Below are 21,948 nucleotides of genomic sequence, written 5' to 3'. Positions count from 1 at the left end.
GGGTTTACAAGCTTTTTCATTTGTTTTTCTTTTTCCTTTTATTAAAGAGTCAAAGAAAATGTATTTGGTATTCGGAATTGACACACACTTTACTATAAATAATTTTTAAAGTATACTGTTATTTTGTTTTTTAAGAGATTGTCTTTGAAATTTCTTGTGTATCCCAAGCTTATTTTGCACTATTAAATTTTAAGGACTTTATTTGAGAAAATATTAATATAATAATACATGGATTTTATACAACATGAGAATTAGGAAGAAAAAATGTTTCATTTCAGAAATTTGAAAAGATTTCTTTCCTTAATAGGCTTGATCAATTTTAATAATTTTCACAATTTTGCCAACTTACCCTGGTCAGAAGCTCATTCATCTCTGTCACAAGTGTGTTCATATTACCCTCTGCCAACTGAATTAGCCTCTCTGGGGCTCGTTGAGGTGAGAGCAAATGCTAGAAAAAATTGATTTCATAAACATTTCAGTAAATAGCATCACAGTGAGCATGGGTTGAACATTTAATAAAATGCAGTCTTTCTTCAAATAACTTACCATTCTCATCTTTAGAAAAGAAAGAAAAATTAACTCTTTCAATTTTGCATTTATTCTTTAAGTGCCATATGCATTGGTGAAGCAAGTAACCTAAATTGGATTTATTTATTAAGAAATAACGTGTGGTGGATTGTGCTGGTTTCTTTGCTTGGCAGACACTTGGGGGCCTCCCCAGGCATCCCCTGACGGCTTGCCTCGGCTGAGGTGAGTGTTTGGGGGCCGGAGTTGCAGATCAGGCTGACTGCTGGACCCCTAGGCCCGGCAGACATTTTGGGACCTCCCCCAGCCTGCATCAACCTGGGAACTTTGACCTGATTCAGCATTAATCTCTTCAAGGCGTGTCTCGCTGGGGCTGTGAGTTTTCTGTTGGAGTTGTGGATTGTGCTGGTTTCTTTGCTTGGCAGACACTTGGGGGCCTCCCCAGGCATCCCCTGACGGCTTGCCTCGGCTGAGGTGAGTGTTTGGGGGCCGGAGTTGCAGATCAGGCTGACTGCTGGACCCCTAGGCCCGGCAGACATTTTGGGACCTCCCCCAGCCTGCATCAACCTGGGAACTTTGACCTGATTCAGCATTAATCTCTTCAAGGCGTGTCTCGCTGGGGCTGTGAGTTTTCTGTTGGAGTTGTGGATTGTGCTGGTTTCTTTGCTTGGCAGACACTTGGGGGCCTCCCCAGGCATCCCCTGACGGCTTGCCTCGGCTGAGGTGAGTGTTTGGGGGCCGGAGTTGCAGATCAGGCTGACTGCTGGACCCCTAGGCCCGGCAGACATTTTGGGACCTCCCCCAGCCTGCATCAACCTGGGAACTTTGACCTGATTCAGCATTAATCTCTTCAAGGCGTGTCTCGCTGGGGCTGTGAGTTTTCTGTTGGAGTTGTGGATTGTGCTGGTTTCTTTGCTTGGCAGACACTTGGGGGCCTCCCCAGGCATCCCCTGACGGCTTGCCTCGGCTGAGGTGAGTGTTTGGGGGCCGGAGTTGCAGATCAGGCTGACTGCTGGACCCCTAGGCCCGGCAGACATTTTGGGACCTCCCCCAGCCTGCATCAACCTGGGAACTTTGACCTGATTCAGCATTAATCTCTTCAAGGCGTGTCTCGCTGGGGCTGTGAGTTTTCTGTTGGAGTTGTGGATTGTGCTGGTTTCTTTGCTTGGCAGACACTTGGGGGCCTCCCCAGGCATCCCCTGACGGCTTGCCTCGGCTGAGGTGAGTGTTTGGGGGCCGGAGTTGCAGATCAGGCTGACTGCTGGACCCCTAGGCCCGGCAGACATTTTGGGACCTCCCCCAGCCTGCATCAACCTGGGAACTTTGACCTGATTCAGCATTAATCTCTTCAAGGCGTGTCTCGCTGGGGCTGTGAGTTTTCTGTTGGAGTTGTGGATTGTGCTGGTTTCTTTGCTTGGCAGACACTTGGGGGCCTCCCCAGGCATCCCCTGACGGCTTGCCTCGGCTGAGGTGAGTGTTTGGGGGCCGGAGCGCGGCCGCTCCGCTGCGCTTCGCGGCCGCGCACTCCACCTCGCCAATGAGTACCACCACAACACGTAGAAAAACCCACAGCGTAAGCGAGACAATGGGGAGACTACGCAGACCAACTTCAACCATAGAGAATGAAGATGGAAACTCTGATGACCCAACAACGACCAACTACCTAAGCAGTCTTTCAGAAATGGAGTTTAGAGACGAAATATGGAGGTTGCTATCAGATATCAAAGAAAGTATAAATCAGAGCACTAATAAAAATCAAGAGAATATGAAGACAGAAATCAGAAAACTCCAAACTGAAATATCAGATCAGATAACAGGTCTGAAAAACTCAATAGACGAATTGAAGAACATAATGGATGAGTTTTCCAACAGGTTAACAGCAGCTGAGGATAGAATTAGTGCTTTAGAAGATGAGATGCATAACAACTTTACACAGCAGAAGAGATTAGAAAAAAACCTCAAATCAAATGATCAGACAATGGAAAATTTACTCAAAGAATATGAGAAGATGAAAATAGAAGTCTTTGATAAGCTCAACAGAAACAACTTCAGAATCATTGGAGTTCCAGAGACCCAAGAAGAAAATCTTCAGGAAGAATCAATGGTTAAGAACATCATCACAGAGAAACTACCAGAGCTAAAGAAAACATGTGACCAAATCCTGCATGCCCGAAGAGTACCAGCTAAAAAAGACCCCAGTAGAAACACCCCAAGACACATCCTAGTCACCATGATGAAACCCACCGATAGAGATAGAATACTGCAAGCAGCAAGATCGAAAAGGGAAATTACATTCCACGGAGCATCCTTGAAATTTACAGCAGACCTGTCACCAGAAACACTCAAGGCCAGAAGGCAGTGGTGGGACGTAGTGGCAAAACTCAATGAAATAAATGCTTCGCCAAGAATATTGCACCCAGCAAAACTAAGTTTCAGGTTTGACGGATGTATACACGGCTTCACAGATAAACAACAGCTCAAAATCTTTGCAGACTCAAAACCAGCCTTAAAAGAAAAACTGAAAGATCTACTCTAAAAACAAGACAGAACAAAAAACACACCAAACTTCTACACAAAGATGGCAATAAATCCCATGACAATTATTTCTCTCAATGTCAATGGACTAAATGCACCAGTTAAGAGGCACAGAGTGGCGAAATGGATCAAAAAACTGAAGCCAACCTTCTGCTGTCTACAAGAAACACACCTGAATAGTCAGAATAAACATAGACTCAAAATCAAAGGCTGGAGGAAAATCATTCAAGCAAACAACACCCTTAAAAAAGCGGGGGTGGCCATACTAATATCAGATGACACAAACTTTATACTCAGAAAAATTGTAAGGGACAAAGATGGATATTATGTACTAATCAAGGGATTTGTACAGCAAGAAGAAATCACTCTCCTAAACATATACGCACCGAATGAGGGTCCAGCAAAGTATTTAATACAATTGTTGACAAATCTGAAGAAGGATATCAATAATAACACAATAATTGTGGGAGACCTCAACACAGGCTTGTCAACACTTGATAGGTCAACCAAATGGAAACCCAACAAAAATATACTAGACCTGCAAAAAGAAATGGATGAAAGAGGCCTAGTAGATATATATAGGGCACTCTATCCTCAGAAACCTGGATACACATTCTTTTCCAATGTACATGGATCATTCTCCAGGATAGATCATGTGCTGGCACATAAAACATACCTCCATAAAATAAAAAAGATAGACATTTTGCAGGCTGCCTTTGCTGACCACAAGGCTCTGAAGTTAGATGTGAACTGCAAAGGGACACAGAAGAAAAAATTTAACACCTGGAAGTTAAACAGCCTCATACTCAATAACCAGTGGGTCCGAGATGAAATCAAGGAGGAAATCAAAAGGTTCCTGGAAACAAATGACAATAAAGACACAAACTATCAGAACTTATGGGACACAGCAAAAGCAGTACTGAGAGGAAAATTTATAGCTTTGCAAGCACACATCAGGAAGGAAGAAGGAGCTTACCTGAGTAGCTTAATGACACAGCTAATAGAACTAGAAAGTGCTCAACAAAAGGACCCAAAAATAGGGAGACAGAAGGAAATAACAAAGCTGAGAGCAGAAATCAACGAAGTGGAAACCCAAAAAACAATCCGAAAGATCAACGAAAGCAGAAGTTGGTTCTTTGAAAAAATAAACAAGATTGATAGACCATTGGCAAAACTCACAAAGCAAAAGAAAGAGAGAAACTTGATAACGCGTATTAGAAATGAGAAGGGGGAGATCACTACAGATACTGCAGAGATTCAAAGGGTATTCAGAGAATACTTTGAGAAACTCTATGCCACTAAATATGAGAACCTGGAAGAAATGGATAAATTTCTGAACTCATATAACCTTCCACGGTTGAATAAAGAAGAGGTAGCATATCTAAACACCCCCATCACTATTGAGGAAATTAAAACTGTAATCAAAAATTTACCCAAAAACAAAAGCCCAGGCCCTGATGGATTCACGAATGAATTCTTTCAAACCTTTCAAGAGGAACTACTACCAATTCTGGCCAGGCTCTTTTATGAAATCGAAAAAACAGGAATACTTCCAAATAGCTTTTATGAAGCCAACATCACCTTAATACCAAAACCTGATAGAGATGCTGCCAAAAAAGAAAATTACAGACCAATATCCCTGATGAACACAGATGCAAAGATCCTCAACAAAATCCTGGCGAACAGGATCCAGTGCCTCATCAAGAAGATCATTCACTTTGATCAAGTAGGTTTCATCCCAGGAATGCAAGGATGGTTTAACATCCGTAAATCTATTAATATAATACACAACATAAACAACAACAAAAATAAAAATCACATGGTCATATCAATAGATGCAGAAAAAGCATTTGATAAGGTTCAACACCCATTCTTGATTAAAACTCTCAGCAAGATAGGAATAAAAGGAACCTTTCTCAATATAGTCAAAGCCATCTACCAGAAGCCAGTGGCAAATATTATCCTCAATGGAGAAAAACTAAAATCCTTTCCTCTAAATTCTGGTACAAGACAAGGCTGTCCTCTCTCACCACTCCTATTCAACATAGCACTGGAAGTACTTGCTATAGCGATTAGGCAAGAAAAAGATATCAAGGGAATTCAGATAGGAAAGGAAGAAGTCAAGCTCTCACTGTTTGCAGATGACATGATACTCTACTTAGAAAACCCTAAAGACTCTACCAAAAAGCTTCTAGAAATAATAGATTTGTATAGCAAAGTGGCAGGATACAAAATTAACACACAAAAATCAATGGCCTTTTTATACACGAATAATGATAGGGAAGAAATGGACATTAAGAGAACAATCCCATTCACATTAGTTCCACACAAACTCAAATATCTTGGAGTCAACCTGACTAAAGATGTGAAGGATCTATACAAAGAAAACTACAAAACACTGCTCCAAGAAATAAGAGAGGACACGCGGAAATGGAAACACATACCATGCTCATGGATTGGCAGGATCAACATCATTAAAATGGCAATACTTCCAAAAGCATTGTACAGATTTAACGCGATTCCTCTAAAGATACCCATGACATTTTTCAAAGAAGTGGATCAAATACTTCTGAAATTCATCTGGAACAACAAACAACCTCGAATAGCTAAAGCACTCCTTGGGAAAAGGAATATGGGAGGCATTACTTTCCCCAATTTTAAGTTGTATTACAAAGCAACAGTTATAAAAACAGCATGGTATTGGAATAAAAACAGACCCTCAGATCAGTGGAATAGGCTTGAGTACTCAGAGAAGGTTCCTCAGACATATAACCACCTTGTTTTTGATAAAGGAGCAAAAAATCCTAAATGGAGCAGGGAAAGCCTATTCAACAAGTGGTGTTGGCACAACTGGTTAACCACTTGCAAAAAAGCGAACTCAGACCCCCAGCTAACACCATATACAAAGGTAAAATCCAAATGGATTAAAGACCTTGATATCAGAACTGAAACTATAAGGTATATAGAACAACATGTAGGTGAAACACTCCAGGACATTGAGACTAAAGGCATCTTTAAGGAGGAGACAGCACTTTCCAAGCAAGTGGAAGCAGAGATAAACAGATGGGACTATATTAAGCTGAAAAGCTTCTGCATCTCAAAGGAAATAGCGCCCAGAATACAAAGGCCACCCACTGAGTGGGAGAAATTATTCACCCAATACACATCAGATAAAGGGCTAATATCCAAAATTTACAAGGTACTGACAGAACTATACAAGAAAAAAACAACTAACCCCATCAAAAAATGGGGAGAAGAAATGAACAGACACTTTGAAAAAGAAGAAAGGCAAATGGCCAAAAGGCACATGAAAAGATGTTCAACATCACTAATCGTCAGGGAGATGCAAATCAAAACTACTATGAGGTACCACCTCACGCCACTGAGATTGGCACACATCACAAGAAAGGAAAACAAGCAGTGCTGGCGGGGATGTGGAGAGAAAGGAACTCTTTTTCACTGCTGGTGGGAATGCCGTCTAGTACAACCTTTATGGAAAGCGATATGGAGATTCCTTCACAAACTGGAAATTGAGCTTCCATACGATCCAGCTATACCACTCCTAGGAATATACCCAAGAAACACAAAAATACAATACAAAAAACCCTTCCTTACTCCTATATTCATTGCAGCGCTATTTACAATAGCCAGACTCTGGAAACAACCAAGATGCCCTTCAACAGATGAGTGGCTGAAGAAACTGTGGTACATATACACAATGGAATACTATGCAGCCATCAGGAGAGATGAAGTCATGAAATTTTCCAATACATGGATGTACATGGAATCTATTATGCTGAGTGAAGTAAGTCAGAGGGAGAGAGAAAGACGCAGAATGGTTTCACTCATCTATGGGCTTTAAGAAAAATGAAGGACATTTTTAACAATATCTCAGAGACAAGAGAGATGAGGGCTGGTAGGTGCAGCTCAGGACATGCAGCTCATCACATAGAGTGATGAGTGCAGTTGCAGAGATGACTACACTGAAAACTATCATAAAATGTGAATGAATGAGGGAAGTAGAAAGCCTGTCTCGAGTACAGGTGTAGGGGGGTGGGGAGGAGGGAGATCTGGGAAATTGGTGGTGGGAATGTTACACCGGTGAAGGGGGGGTGCTCTTTACATGACTGTAATCATACAACTATAATCATGTTTGTAATCACGGTGTTTAAATAAAGATAAAAAATAAAAAATAAAAAAAAAAAAAAAAAAAAAAAAAAAAGAAATAACGTGTGCAATGTCTCCACTTTTATGTCATTAAATTAAATTTTATAAGAATAATATTAGGTGATATTCCATTTTGTGCCCTTAAAAAAATCTGACATCTGATTAGGATTAAATACTTCTCAATAGTATTGGCCTGCAAGGTCAGAGTCAAGATGAACAGGTCTGATTGAAGTTTCCATTTCAATCAACAGAAACACAATATACAGGTAACAAAGAAAACAAGAGCCCTTGACCCTGGACCCTGGCTGAACACTAACTGACCAACTTCAATATTGGTGAGAACAGACCTGCCTGGCACTCATAGTGATTTTATTCTCCTACTGAATGTAAACAATCACATGGAACACTTACATTAAACAGAGGTCACTTTGTGACAATGATGGATGAAACCAAGCATGACACTACTCCATAATTTTATCACAAAGCCTATAAATATATGGCCTTTAAGAAGGTTATGAAAATGCCAACAATTTTAATTTCTAGGTAATAACAGTGATTGCTGCCATTTTACGAATCACATCTGTTTTATATTCCCTTTATTCTTCCTTTCTTTAAGACACATTCACTGGAATATTGGACTATAGAATTGATATAATTTCCTAACAGCACCTAATGGAGTATAAAACCCAATGCCATAAAAATTACCTATCATGAATACAAACACCAAAAAAATGACTATAATATCTTCTTATTGAGACCCCCAACAACAAAGTCCCCTGCAGCGTGCGTGCAATGTCAGTTTTAATCAAGTTAATAATTATAGTGATGCTTTATCACTTGTGTATGTTCACATGATTTCTGGATGGATCTCAGGGAATTAATTTTCACAGTTAAAGGAAAATGGCCATATCCAATTATTATATGGATTATGAAAGAACAACCCAAATACTGAATCAAAAAAGGCTAGAATTTAAGGAAAATTAATGTCTCTGTATCTCCAACATCTTTAAGATTGAAGTTCCTTTGTTTAGTATACTGTTAGTGAAACCTCTTCCACAGTAAAATTTATCCTTAGCTTAAGTGTTAATTATTTTTTCTATTGAGATATTTTCTTTTCTAGCTATTTGTCTTTACCATGTTTGAGGATAATAACTGAGCAACATCTTCTTTATTACTACTCTTGATATTTTTGACTATCGAATCTCCAGAATAAACAAAAATTCTTCTGCCTTTCAAATTTGTCTTTCAAATTTGACTTTATATTAAATTGCCACCCTTCTCTTTCATTGTCCTACTTGACTTTCATGTCTGTCAGACAACTACTCTAAAACAAAATTTTGCTTCTGTTCATATGGCTTTTAGAATGAATGACAAGAAAATGTATGGGACGGATGTCAGAGGGCTCTGAGATTGTAGGTCCAAAAAGTTATAATCCCTCTATTTAACTCCCAGTTATACAATTCATATTCAAGAGATGTTATAATTCCAACTTAACTTCTCTATAACTCATTTTCACTTCAGAAAAAAAATGTAGATAACTGAGTTTTTTTAAGTCTTATTTTTTGACCTTCTATTAAAATTTAAATACAATATTTTCTGTAAAACTTTAGCAGTTAGCTAATACTGAGATAAATATTCATCAAAAATACTATTTTTTCTTTCATTACTATTGACTTTTTGTTCTGAAAAATATTGATTATAATATTTATCTCAGAGACTTTAGTCTTTATCGAACAACAGAAGAGTGTTTACTAGTTCCTTAGTAATAAAGACTAGATTTTTCTGCCAGATATTAATGATATTTATCTAATAATTTTAATGTCCAAATGCCTTGAATGTGTAAAACTCTGAGTTTGATCTTCAGACTTAGGTAAATCAATTTTTGTTCATTCTTTAAGTTTCAATAAGTTATACTCTCATTCATGTTCCTTGAATTCCTCCTACTTAGAAATTTTTATTATTGTATGCCATTTTTTATAAAGCTGTGGTGAATTTTTGTTTATTGTTTGATTATTATTAAATAATATTTTAATCCTATAGATTCTAAACTTCCTGAGGTTAGTGATAATACAGTAGAAGGAAATACATTTCTAGAAAACAAACTATTACAATGAAATACTCCAAAAATTGTCAAAATCTGATAATTGATTAATTATATGGAAGTAGTTACTTTTTGGTTTGTTTGTTTTTTTTTGTTTGTTTTGGGGCCACACCCAGCTGCTCTCAGGTTTAACTCCTGGCTGTGTACTCATAAATCTCTCCTGGCAGGCTCAGGGGACCATATAGGCTGTTGGAGATCAAATCTGGGTCAGTCCCAGGTTGGCAGCATGCAAGGCAAATGCCCTACCACTGTGCTATCCAGTCCCAAGTAATCACTTTTTTTTTTACATTTCTGCATAAGATGTAACCTTAATTTCCATAATATTCTCACCTATTACATTAATCACAGCAAACCATAAACAAACTTATAGTTTCTCAAATTAGGTTTTGTTGTATTACTTTCAAATGCGAGTTATCCAGTGCAAAAATAATTTTGTTTCCATTTTCATAATAAATTAAAATGTTGGGCCGGAGTAGTAGCACAGCGCTGTAGGGTGTTTGCCTTGTGCGAAGCTGACTCGGGTAGTTCACGGCGTCTCTTATGATCCCCCAACCCAGGAGCAATTTCTGAGCCCTTAGCCAGGAGTGACCCCTAAGCGTCACTGGGTCTGGCCCCCAAATAAACAAACAAACAATAAATTAAATTGTTGTACAAGTATTCCTAGATCATGGGACAGACACCTGAGACATGAATACAGCTATCAAAACTTATCTTCCATATTTGCATATGTGTTTGCTCCTCTGGCTGATTATGGCACATAAGTCATGTAGATTTGTCAAATATTTTCAGGACCTCTTGTAAGGGGATCTATACTTCATATTGTGAAAATCTGTATTTGATTATCATATGCCATGGCTAATGAAGGAGCCCGTGTGGAAGCACCAAAATACTCTTTTAGTAAGTAGCAATTTTTCTTTCCATGAAACTTATTTATTTTTCATATGAATGTTTTTAGTATGAATTTTATTTTTATTTTTTATTTTTTGCTTTCTTTGGTCATACCTAGTGAAGGTGAGGGGTTACCCATGACTACGCACTCAGAAATTGCTCCTGGCTTAAGGGACCATATGGGATGCCAGGGGATTGAACCGTGGTCTGTCCTAGGTTAGTGCATGCAAGGCAAACACCCTACCACTTGTGCTACCCTGCTGGCCCATGAATTTATTTTTAATGCATTGGTAAAGATTAATTTGTTTTAGTATTATAGAGTTACCAGTTCATATTTGACTTTATGTCTACACACATTTAAGCAACATAATAAAATTGATTTAAACCAAACAACAGAAGATGTGAGCATTTTTTTTCTTTATGAAAAAAACATATTATAGTTTTATATTAAAAATCTATTTAAAAATATTTGAATTTCTCAAATGATTGATATTTTTTTAAATAAGAAAAGCTTTCTACAAATGATATACACTACCCTTTGGGCAGCTTCTGTCATCTTTACCCTGACTCCTTCTGTGACTGCTTCAACTTACCTTTAATTCCTGAGTAACATTTTCAAGATTGTAGAGCATTTTATATGGAGCAGGCAGAGGGCCAGTGAGGTTGATGCTCATGGCCATCTGCTCTAGGCGAGACAAGTCAGTGAGAAGAAGGCCTGTGCATTCATCACCACAAACTGTGAAAAGAAATGACAACAAATGTTAATTTTAGAAGAGCATTCTACTCAAATATTCATAGGTTTCACATATAAAATATATCATGGTCAAAGTTTAATTCTTTAAAAGATAATGATTCTGATCTCAGATATTTAACACTTAAGAATGGGTAACAGTTGGAAAAAGAACCACAAAAGAGCAAGCATGCCATCTTCCAAAATTTGAAATTTTGGATGATAATGTGAATGGAAGAACCAACGAAAAGGAGCAAATGGATTTTAAGGAAACAAGTACAGAAATATTAAATTAGAGAAAAGAAACAAAATTATAACATGCAAATACTGCAGAAAATTTTTATATGAGAAATATTTAATTATGAATTATAGGGTAAAAAACATGTTTCCAAATCTTAAAATGCATACAACAGTTTTGTGCTATCATCATTTGCACCAGAGAGTATCTCCTAACAATTGGATCTTTCAACAATATGTAATATTTTTCTCAACATTATAACATTTTATCTGATGTCATTGCAAAAAATATTTAAAGAAATTGAAAGAAAGAACTTGTGTTTGTTTCTCATGAGGATGTTCCCCTGCTTACTTGCCAAATTTTCCTCTTTAGATTTTTTAGCCTATTAATATCCATGATTAGTGGAAGCCCCACAAATTTCTACATGATGATTAATCATATTTTTGTGGGTAAATAATTAGTAATTTCTAGATAAAAAATTATTTTTTAATATTTTAAAGTGCTAATGACCTAGCTCTGATGTTTTCAATGGTGGAAAGAAGTGTTATTTCAGTTTAGTGGCAGTGGAAAGGAACTGAGGGCAGAGTTGATGAAGAGAGAAAAAGTAATTGTCTCTATATTATGAAACTATTTTCATAATGTGACATTTATTCTAAAATTAAAATACATTAGTTATCTAGGGTGATCTAACAGTAATAATTTATTTAGAACATTTGTCTCTCCGATTTATTTGCATCACAAAATAATGATGTCTGTTCCTTTTGAAGATTCATAACTAACTAGTTATGCTATGGTTTCAAGTAGAGTTGCCATTTCCAGTATATAAAATCCACACAATATGTTCTTCAGATAAATGTATCAAAACTATCAAAACTAGAAGAGAAAAAAATACAGATTTGGAACAATATTGAATTATGTCCTCAATTAGCAAGAATTCACTTTGTTTTTTATAGAGCACTTTTCTGAGCTACCCAATGGGGAAAAAACCATTAATGGGAGCTTGAAAATAAAGAGAACTAGAACAGATGATAATTTCTGATAGGACAGGCTTAGAGCAATGTTACTATATCCCTTCGCCAGGATTGAACTGCTCCAGCAGCTTCAAAGAATCAACGCCTTGCAGATGATACTTACAATAATGATATATGCCTATGCCTGCAGAGGCATTGTGAGTTCCTGGAACCTTAAAAACGGAGGATAGGATGAGTCCTTAGAGGCAGAAGTGAAGTGTGAGCTCTATCTTTTCCTCCCAATGCCACATCCTACCCTTTCAGAGAGAAACGGCCCAGCTCCACAACTAAAATCAAACAATAAATGCACTTAGACCCTTTCAGGTGAGATGGAACCAAAAGGTTAAAAACTCTGTTGTTCCCTCCTCACCATCCAGAATGGAATTGAGTGAGCCTCCCTGCACTCACCCAGCACCTGAAAACCCAGAAGCTCCTGCCCTCAGTCTGATCTTCCAGGCAGAAAAATGTCCCTACTACTTCTGAAGCCCCAAAAGAAAATAATAGCCACTGATATGTTCCAGGTTGTCCATCACAGAATGATATTTCTGTTGAGGGAGCATATTTACCTTTTTGCATGAACTACTGATGCTCCCAGCCACATTTTACACCCTTCTCAGAAAGGGCCCAGCTATGAGATTTAACCTTATTTAACTTTAAGCCACCAAATTTGTTTCAGATCTATAAATCCTGTATCACTTGCCTTCACATGGCCATGTGATATCTAACTATTTTATAATAGTGTCAATCCAGTAGTATCACAGGATATCTGATGGAAAAGTTACATAATAGTCTTCCAACTTCAGAAACCTAAACAGTAACAGTAACTAAATTGTAAGAGTAACAAAAGGCTCTATAAGAACCAGCTCTATGCAGACTAGTAATTCCATAGACACTGTATTTATTATCTCAATGGAGAGATACAAAATAATTTTTTTATTTTTGGTTTTTGATTTTGGGGTCACACATGGCTGCACTCAGAGGCTACTCCTGACTCTGCACTCAGAAGTCAACCCTTGCAGGTTCAGGGAACCATATGGGATACCAGGGATCAAACTGGAGTTTGTCCTAAGTTGGCTGTGTACAAGGCAAACACTCTCCCATTGTGCTATCACTCCAGCCCCTATAACAATCATTTCAAACTGACCCTAAATGATCTAAGTTTTGATAATGCCAACTGCCTTTGTGATGTAAGTAACAGAATGAAGTAAATTTGTTTGTGCCTGCATGGAGGCATGCTATGATGGTGGGTGGGAATTTGTGACACTGGTGAAGATAAGATCACACTGGTGGTAGGATTGGTGTTTGAATATTTAGTGACTTAAATGATTGCATTATGAACAGTTTGGTAAATCATGGTATCCCAATAAAAGTTAGGATAAAATACAAAGAGTAAAAGGGGATTTTCCTCTGCATAGAGAAAAAGAAAAATACCTACGCTTCACACACCTTTCCATAATTCAATCTAAAGTTTTGATATAATTCAATAGATTTTTCTCTATAGGAAAACATTACAGAAAACACAAATATAAAATATAATTAAAATGACCTCCCAAACATTAGTGGATCTTATAATCATGGGAAAATATTCTGTGAGTATTGAAAAAAGGGAGTCTTTTTCTAAGAAGGTTTGGACAGATTCCGAGTTTCTGATTCATGAAGTAGTTGAGTTATTTGATTTTTTTCATTCTGTGAATGACCTTGTTCTTTCTCACCAACCTTCTGGAGATTACTGATATTGTGCCTTACAATGCATAATACAGGGCCAGGGAGTTATCTCAAGACACTAATATACGTGTTTTGCATTCAGAAAACCCAGATTCTATTGATCTTCAGAATTGCTTGGTCTCCTGAGTGTGAAGAAATGCACCATTGAGAACTACTAGATGTAGATGCTAAAACCAAGATAAATAATAGACCTAAATAAATACATACATAAATACATCTTTATTCCTACAAACATTGTTAGCCAGAACCTTCATTTCAGAAAGGTTCCCACATTCTCTAGGCACAAGTGTATTTGCAAAGCATTGTAATAGGCCAGTGGTTATCAATTTCAACTTCAAATAAGAATCTAATGAGGTTCATAACATACAGATATGTAGGTGTTTCTTGTTCCCAGCCCTAGAAAATGTTTGACATGTTGTGGGAAAGCCTTAGTAGAATCTTTTGAAGAAATTTAAAAATACTTTCTAAAATAAATTCCAGATGATTTTATCATGCAGCCAAGGTTTAGAGTCACTGGACCAGCTGATAAACTTTAGGGACATTTATTCCTAAAGGAAGCAAAGATTTTAAAGAAGTCATTTTGACTGCTACCTCCTCTAGCTATAATTCTTCTTCCACCTTTTTCTATGCAGCTACCAGGGCAAGTACTCAAGTGCTGTTTCTTTAATAGAACATTTTCACATAGTATATAATAGAACATTTTCACATTACTTCCCCAATAATCATGATTGCATTCCTTTATCTTGTGAGGTGTGTTTGGACCATCTTGATAATTATGCATGATTTCTCCTTCACCAGAGATGGAGAAAGAGAAGGAAAGGCTTCTCTTTCTTCCTGTTACCTCTGAGAAACAAGGAAAAAATATTTTACAGATGGTCAAGGAGTTAGAAGAGGATTGAGACATGGAAGAGGGAATGAGAACTGCTGAGAATAGAGGGAGAAACAGAAAATGGCTGAATAATACAACATTGTATGTGATAGAAAATAGGAAACAACACAAATGTCTGAAGGACAGGAAAATAGATAAAAATAATTGTTAGATAATTAAAATTGACTGATGAGTGGCTAGGATATGACTGCTGTGATTACCTGCAAAAGTTTATTCTATTTTAATCAAGAGAAGTTTATTGGAATGGAGAGATGAAGGTGTGGAACAAAACATTATCAAAAGGAGCAATGCAAACAGCTGTATTAACTGAGCTGATAAAGGCAATACTCATTTCTGAAGTGGATAAAAAGTAGTTCCTACTTATGGGTTGTTCTTCCCCTCCAAAAATGAATTTAATTTCCTCCTTCTTAAATTTGGTTGGCTTTAATAGCAATCTCTCTCTCTTTTTCTGGGGTGGGGACACACCCGGTTGTGCTTAGAGGTTACTTTTGACTCTGCACTCAGGGATCACTCCTGGCCTTGGAGACCATAGAGGATGCCAGGAATCGAACCCAGTCTGTCCCAGTTCAGCTGCATGTCAGGCAAATGCCTTAAAGGTGTGCTATTGATCCAGCCTTGTAATAGCAATCTTTGATCCACTAAACATGGCAGAACACCATCATGTGAGTGTTGACTCTAAATTTCAATGTGCTGGATTATTTTTGCTTTTGTTGTTTTGTTTTCTCTAACTTTGGAATCTTGCCATCTTGTTCAAGCGAACAAACAAACAAAAACATTAGTCTTGTTGAGGACTCTGGCAATATAAGGAACAGCATGCCCAGCTGTTGCTGCTAAGGCTTTAAAGGTAGAGAAGGTCATGGGGAACTCTAGAAAATGACAATAAGAAACTTCTCAGTGTAACCAAGCTCAAACCATATACCATGTCAAGAGAATGCATAGATTTGTTCAAGGGTTGAAAGGTTGATTGAGCAGAATTAGAAAAAAATATTTTGTAAATGTTTGCGAGTTTAATGCGTAATTTTAAACATGAATGTAGATCAAATTATTTCAAGTTGCAATTCATAGAATAAAAGTAGTAGTAGCGATGCTTAATATTGTTGAAAGTTATAAAGACTGTAGTCTTTCATTCTTACTGCATTCTAATTTATCACCATTTTAAATATTTCATTTCACTGTTAGTATGGGACAAATTTACCAGAATATAAACAAAGAATATACCTATATCCATTTCCCAGTTTTAAGACCCAAATAAACAATTATGTAATGTCTTTTCATTTGTATTTTTCAGCACAATATATCTTCAGAAAACCTGTGATTGGTCTTTCTCTAATTTATCCATAACTTATAAGACTATTTCCTAAAAAATTAGTAATTTCATTAAAAATTAGTATGACTAGAGCCTCCTTCTTAGTGTTTCCAGACATTTCCAGGAAAACTAAGGGTTTTTACTTTGCACAAAACTAAGTCAGCAAATGCAATTTAGAACTAGATCAGACATACTATAGATCGGATACCACAAAGCAACATGGTAAACTAGAATACTATGAAACATGTAAATACTTATTTTTACTTCCCCTTAATCTATCATCCACCTCTATGTTTTGGTTATGAATCTACACTTGTTGAAATAAAAATGTTTTAAGTTTATTTTTAAAGAATATATATATTCTATTTTATATCTTTGTACCAAATGCCTATAATTATCATGTCTTACCATTACTGTATTTAGTTTGAGTAGACAAAGTGCAATCTCAACTCCATAAGTTAAAGACAAACTTTATAGTATGTATATAGTATTTATTAATATCTTTCCAACTGGTCTCATGAGACTCAAATATGATAGCCATGGAGATATTTTAGATATTTCTCTACAGATTCAGTTCAGGTAGTTGTAAGATAAATACTTCATGTAATAGTTTATATTTTATTCTAATGTAATATTTATATTACATTATATACATAATATAATATTTATATCATAATATAATTTTTACCATATCTTTTTGTTGTTATCTGAGTCACACCTTGTGGTATTTAGGTCTTACTCCTGGCGTTTTATTGGTGACCATTCCTGGTGGTACTCAGGAGATTATATGAGGGAATTGAACCAGGGTTATTAAGTTGAAAGGCAAAAGTGCAATATCTCTTGTACTCTCTCTAGACCTCTCATAAACTACAAAAATCTGAAATATCTGGTGACAAACGTTATAAACTGAAGAGATTTTTAAATCATATTTAATTTTCTATGAGAGAACATTTAAAATATGTAGAGACATGAAATATTCACATAATGTAAATAATTGTTCTCAAACAAGGATATTATTATTCTCAAACAAGGGTGAAATATTTAGCATAAATTAGTACTTATAATCTGGAGCTCCAAAGAAGAAACCATTTTTTTCAGATTTGAGCAACAGAGTTATATAAAAAAGAGACTCTAAAGTACATAGGAGCAAATACAAGTATTTTAAGATTATCATATTTTATAGGACTAAATGTTTCTGAGACTTTACCTATAAAAATGTCAAGATAAATTTGTGTCTAATATTAATATCATGTAGTATTAAATTCTGAACATTATATCAGGGCATATGAAAAGGGTAAATCATGTAGCTTATACTACAGATATTTTTGTTAGCAATTAGTACAAAATACTGCATTTCTACTGGAGTCCCATATGCATAATAACTACTGACTTACTAGCTTAGAAAATTCACACACTATATCCAAACCAAATAAACTGAAGTGGAAATGAGTGCATAGAGAATTTATTAGTCAATAGGCTGAAGCTATTAACTGTCTTTGGTAAATATTCATGTATTTCATGCTCTACGAAAGTATGGATTTGATATGCATTTCCAATAAGATACAAAATTTTTCTGTTAAAGTTCTTATTTGGTTCTAATCTTTTAAGATATTTTTTAATAATCCTCTGAGTATAGTTTTTGTTTTATATCTACCTTAGACAGCAAATGTTTAGATGTAATATATTTAGTATTTATTAAAAAATCCAATTATTCTATAGTATTTTTAAAAATCTTCCTAAAATGTATTTTCATAATTATTTTTTCTTTGATTGCTATTTATTTAAATAAAGAAAGACATTCTATCTGCTGTACATATGCTGCCAACAGACTCTTGCCTACCACAAAGAACACCAGGAAGGACTCAGCACAAACATATATTGAATCATTGACAAGCAAGGGATAAGAGAGCTCACAGATCAGTAAGAGAAGAATGTCCTCACAAAAAAAGAAAACTCAGTTTGAACACGAATATGCAATCAGGCATCTATTTCTAACTTCACACATCAAACCAGGCACAGAAAAGGAATGAGGGAACTCATTTGTACTGATGGTTAAAGACAAAAGACAGGTAAAAACAATCTCCTCCTGCACTGAATATCTAAAGCAGACACCACAAAGTTTTTTAAGCAACCTTGTAAATATTTCAAAAAGGCTGAAATGAAGAATCAGAAAAAAAGAAGGATGAGGAATGAAATGAGGGATGAGAAGCAAACATCACAATGAAGTTGATTGAAATGAAGAAATCAATAGAGTATCAAGACTAATAGAAGCTATGAGAAAGAGAAATTATTGAACTAAAGATTACCGTAGCTGAACTGTAAAATGCGATAAAGTTACAGAAGCTGAAGTTGGAATAAATAAACATAAAAAGAGAGAGGAAACAATCAGAAAAGAACACAAAATAATGGCAAAGTAAATGAAGATAAGATTTCTATGAAAGATTAGCAGGAAAAAGAATATTTATATCATTCAAAATTCTAAAAGAAAAACAAAAGGACATAATTCTTAGTTTGAATAATTGCCCAAAGTAATCCTAACCGAAAAAGATATTCATATTCAGTAAGCTTAAAAAGTTGTGAAACAAAATAAATTCAAAGAAACACACAAGATACACTATAGTTAAGCATATTATCAGGGAAATAAAATTTTAAATATAACTAAAGAGAGCTGTTATATATTATACAACACATATGATGTTGTATTATAATACAATGTATTATGTAAGAGAATACACATATTGTTCACCAGAGTTCCAAAGAAAAGTTCCAGAGGTCAGAAGGGAATAATATAATATGACACAACATTGAGTGGAAAGGATATTCAATATAAAAAATATATTATAGATTCAAAGGAGTAACAAAACTTTCCAAACAAATAATTGTTAAAGAAAACATGGTCATTAAACCAGTCCAGCAAGAAATACTGATGGATCTTTAATGGGGTAAAGAACCCCATTCAGAAAGAATAGGATACTTAATAAAACAAAATATGATAAAGAAGGAAATACATACTGGAATTTCCAAAATGATTTTGAGATTTAATTTATTTAATTTTTAAATGGTCTCAAAGTTAATCACTTTAGATAATAAGCTTCATAATGACCCTAGTACAAAAGTATTCAGAAGAAACTAATAGAAGAGACAAATGGAACTGATCACTACACAAAAACAGAAATGAAAGTACAAATAAAATAAGAGAACACCAGAAACAAATTAGAATAAAAATTCAATAAATACATTTACAATTTTTATAAATATCCATGATCTGAATTATCAATCAGAAGACACAGCGTAGCTATATGGATTGAGAAACAGAATCTAAACTTTTTCTTACAGGAGCTCCCCTTGAACTTTTATGATAAACACTGGTTCAAAGAAAAAGTTTCAAAAAACAATTATATGAGTGTATGGTGGTATAAGAAATGTATAAAAAGCTTCATTTGATCAAACAAAAATTTAAAACTGAAGATAATAATAATTGAGATAAATCTTATACACACCATATGAAGTGTTATCAAATAATATATAAAACTATTATTGAGCTAAGGAGGTGTGTCTTTTGACACTTTCAATATTAGTCAGATTAACTCCGGGTAAAATTATCATGAAAACAAAAACGCTATTTAAAATGAAGAGCTGGGAAAGCTAAGCTTTTTATATCATAAGAGAGGAAACATATAAGATCAATTCAAGTAAGATATAGTTCTTTGAAAGCATAAAAATTATTGACATACTACAATTTAAGTAAGAGATAGTTCTATGAAAGCACAAAAATTATTGCTATACTATCGCTCAAGAATCTTCCCAGTACAATTTATTCTAAGGATGCAGATTGTTCAAGAAACAAATCAGTTAATATATAATATAAACAGGAAAATAAAATCACATATCATTTAATGCAGAGAAAGTTTTTTTTTTTTTACATTTGGCCTCTATGATAGAAATTCATTGCAAAATAGAAATAGAGGCAATGATTTTCAACATATAAATGCCATAAATAACATTTCTGCAGCTAAAATTGTACTCGATAATGAAAGCTAAAAATGACCTCTTTAATTTCAGGCACAAGGTAAGGATATTAACTGTTATTTAACACATTTTAGGTTCTAAGCATAGCAATTAATAAAAATTGAAAGAGTTCAAATTGGAAGAGAAGTTAAACTATCAATATGTCATCAGATATAGATGACATAAGTTAGATAGTAAAACCAAAATTAAAAATATAACTATTTAAAACAAGGAACAAATACAGTAATTTTCAGGTTTAAGGTCAATTTTTAAAAACAAGTAGCATCTCTTTGAAAATAATGAACAAGAAAAATATTTTATAAGATCCTATTTGCATTTTTATAAAAATAACTAAGTACTAATAAGTCAACTTAATAAGGAGACAAAATACTCACACAGTGTAAATTTTAATTTACTATTGAACTAAATCAAGACATAGGAAACAGAAAAACATTCTTGGCTGGTAGAAATTAACACTATTAAAATGATCATTCTAGGGGTCGGCAAGGTGGCGCTAGATGTAAGGTGTCTGCTTTGCAAGCCTAGCCAAGGAAGGACCGTGGTTCAATCCCCCAGCTTCCCATATGATCCCCCCAAGTCAGCGGGCAATTTCTGAGCAGGAGTAACCCCTGAGTATCAAACGGGTGTGGCCGAAAAACCAAAAAAAAAAAAAAAAGAAAAAATTATCATTCTACCAGAAAGCACTCATATTCAACATGATTCCTATTAAAATTCTAGTAGTATATTTCAAGGTTTAAGATAATTGTTAAGAAAATTTATATATAACATAAAAAAACCAAATAATCTAAGAAATCTTGAGTAGAAAGAAGATAGAAGACATCAAGTTTACTTACTTTATATTCTAAAAATAAATTAATAAAAAACAGTGTGGTATTGTAACTAAAGGAGGAACTTCTCAGAATAAATCAACAGAATTCTGGGTCCAGAAATTAAGGAATTAAGAATGTCAGTTATTTATGATAAGATAGTTACAGCTTTACAGCTAAGAAATTTTGTATAAAAAAGAAGAAACCAGGAAAATAATTAAGTTAAACCATTATATTACACACAAAGTTAAATTGAAATGTATCAAACTGATTTGTTAGCTCTAAGCCAAAAAGTACACTAAGCAAATCAAAGGCAAAAATTTTCATGATATTGACATTTAAGACTTGATTTGATCAAGTCTTAAGGCAGGGAAAACACAAGCAAAAACAAATCACTAGAATTAAAATCAAACAAAAATTCTTCTTCAAAGAAAGCTATATAAATAAAATTAGTAATAACAAAATTTCTTCTGGAAAGAAATGATAAAAGAATTGATACCTTTAAATACTTGAACTGCTATATAAATTGCCTTAAAATAAAAAAAGACATCCCATTAAATGAGAGTAAATATCTATTCATTACACATCTAAAAAGCTAATATTTTAGATAGATAACTCACAAAATTCAACAACAAAATAACAAGCAATTCAAAAATTGGGATATGATATGAACATATACTTCTAAGTAGACAATATATATGGACAATAGATATGTGTATTGTTTATTATTAAATTTTCAGGGAACTTCTATTCAAAATTCCAATGATCTCTTGCTTCAGGCCAGCTAATAAAGGCATACATATATATAGATATATAGGTATAGAAATTCTAGAAATAATTACTGTTGGGGATTTAGAGAAAAAGTAACCTCCATTCACCATTGGTTGGGATGTAAACTGGAATAGTATAGGGATTTCTTAAAATATTGACTATAGAAGTGCTAAATATTCTAGTCATCCCTGCTCTCAGTTTCTATACAGAGAATAAAACAGTTCAAAA

General features: G+C 34.9%; 1 protein-coding gene across 1 annotated transcript in view; it reads right to left on the bottom strand.

Moving 5' to 3' along the window:
• LAMA2 (laminin subunit alpha 2) overlaps positions 1–21,948 on the bottom strand; it is a 660,685-nt gene that overhangs the window by 168,181 nt on the left and 470,556 nt on the right. Inside the window, exons 33-34 of the mRNA XM_049771159.1 lie at positions 10,810–10,952; positions 350–448 (exon numbers count right to left, since the gene is read on the bottom strand). Coding sequence (XP_049627116.1) covers positions 350–448; positions 10,810–10,952 — 242 coding nt within the window. The remainder of the gene's footprint in view (positions 1–349; positions 449–10,809; positions 10,953–21,948) is intronic.

The sequence above is a fragment of the Suncus etruscus genome, chromosome 4 (assembly GCF_024139225.1).
Source record: "Suncus etruscus isolate mSunEtr1 chromosome 4, mSunEtr1.pri.cur, whole genome shotgun sequence".
Taxonomy (NCBI): Eukaryota; Metazoa; Chordata; class Mammalia; order Eulipotyphla; family Soricidae; genus Suncus; species Suncus etruscus.
Note: the sequence above shows the minus strand (reverse complement) of the source record. Positions and strands in the feature narration are given on the sequence as shown.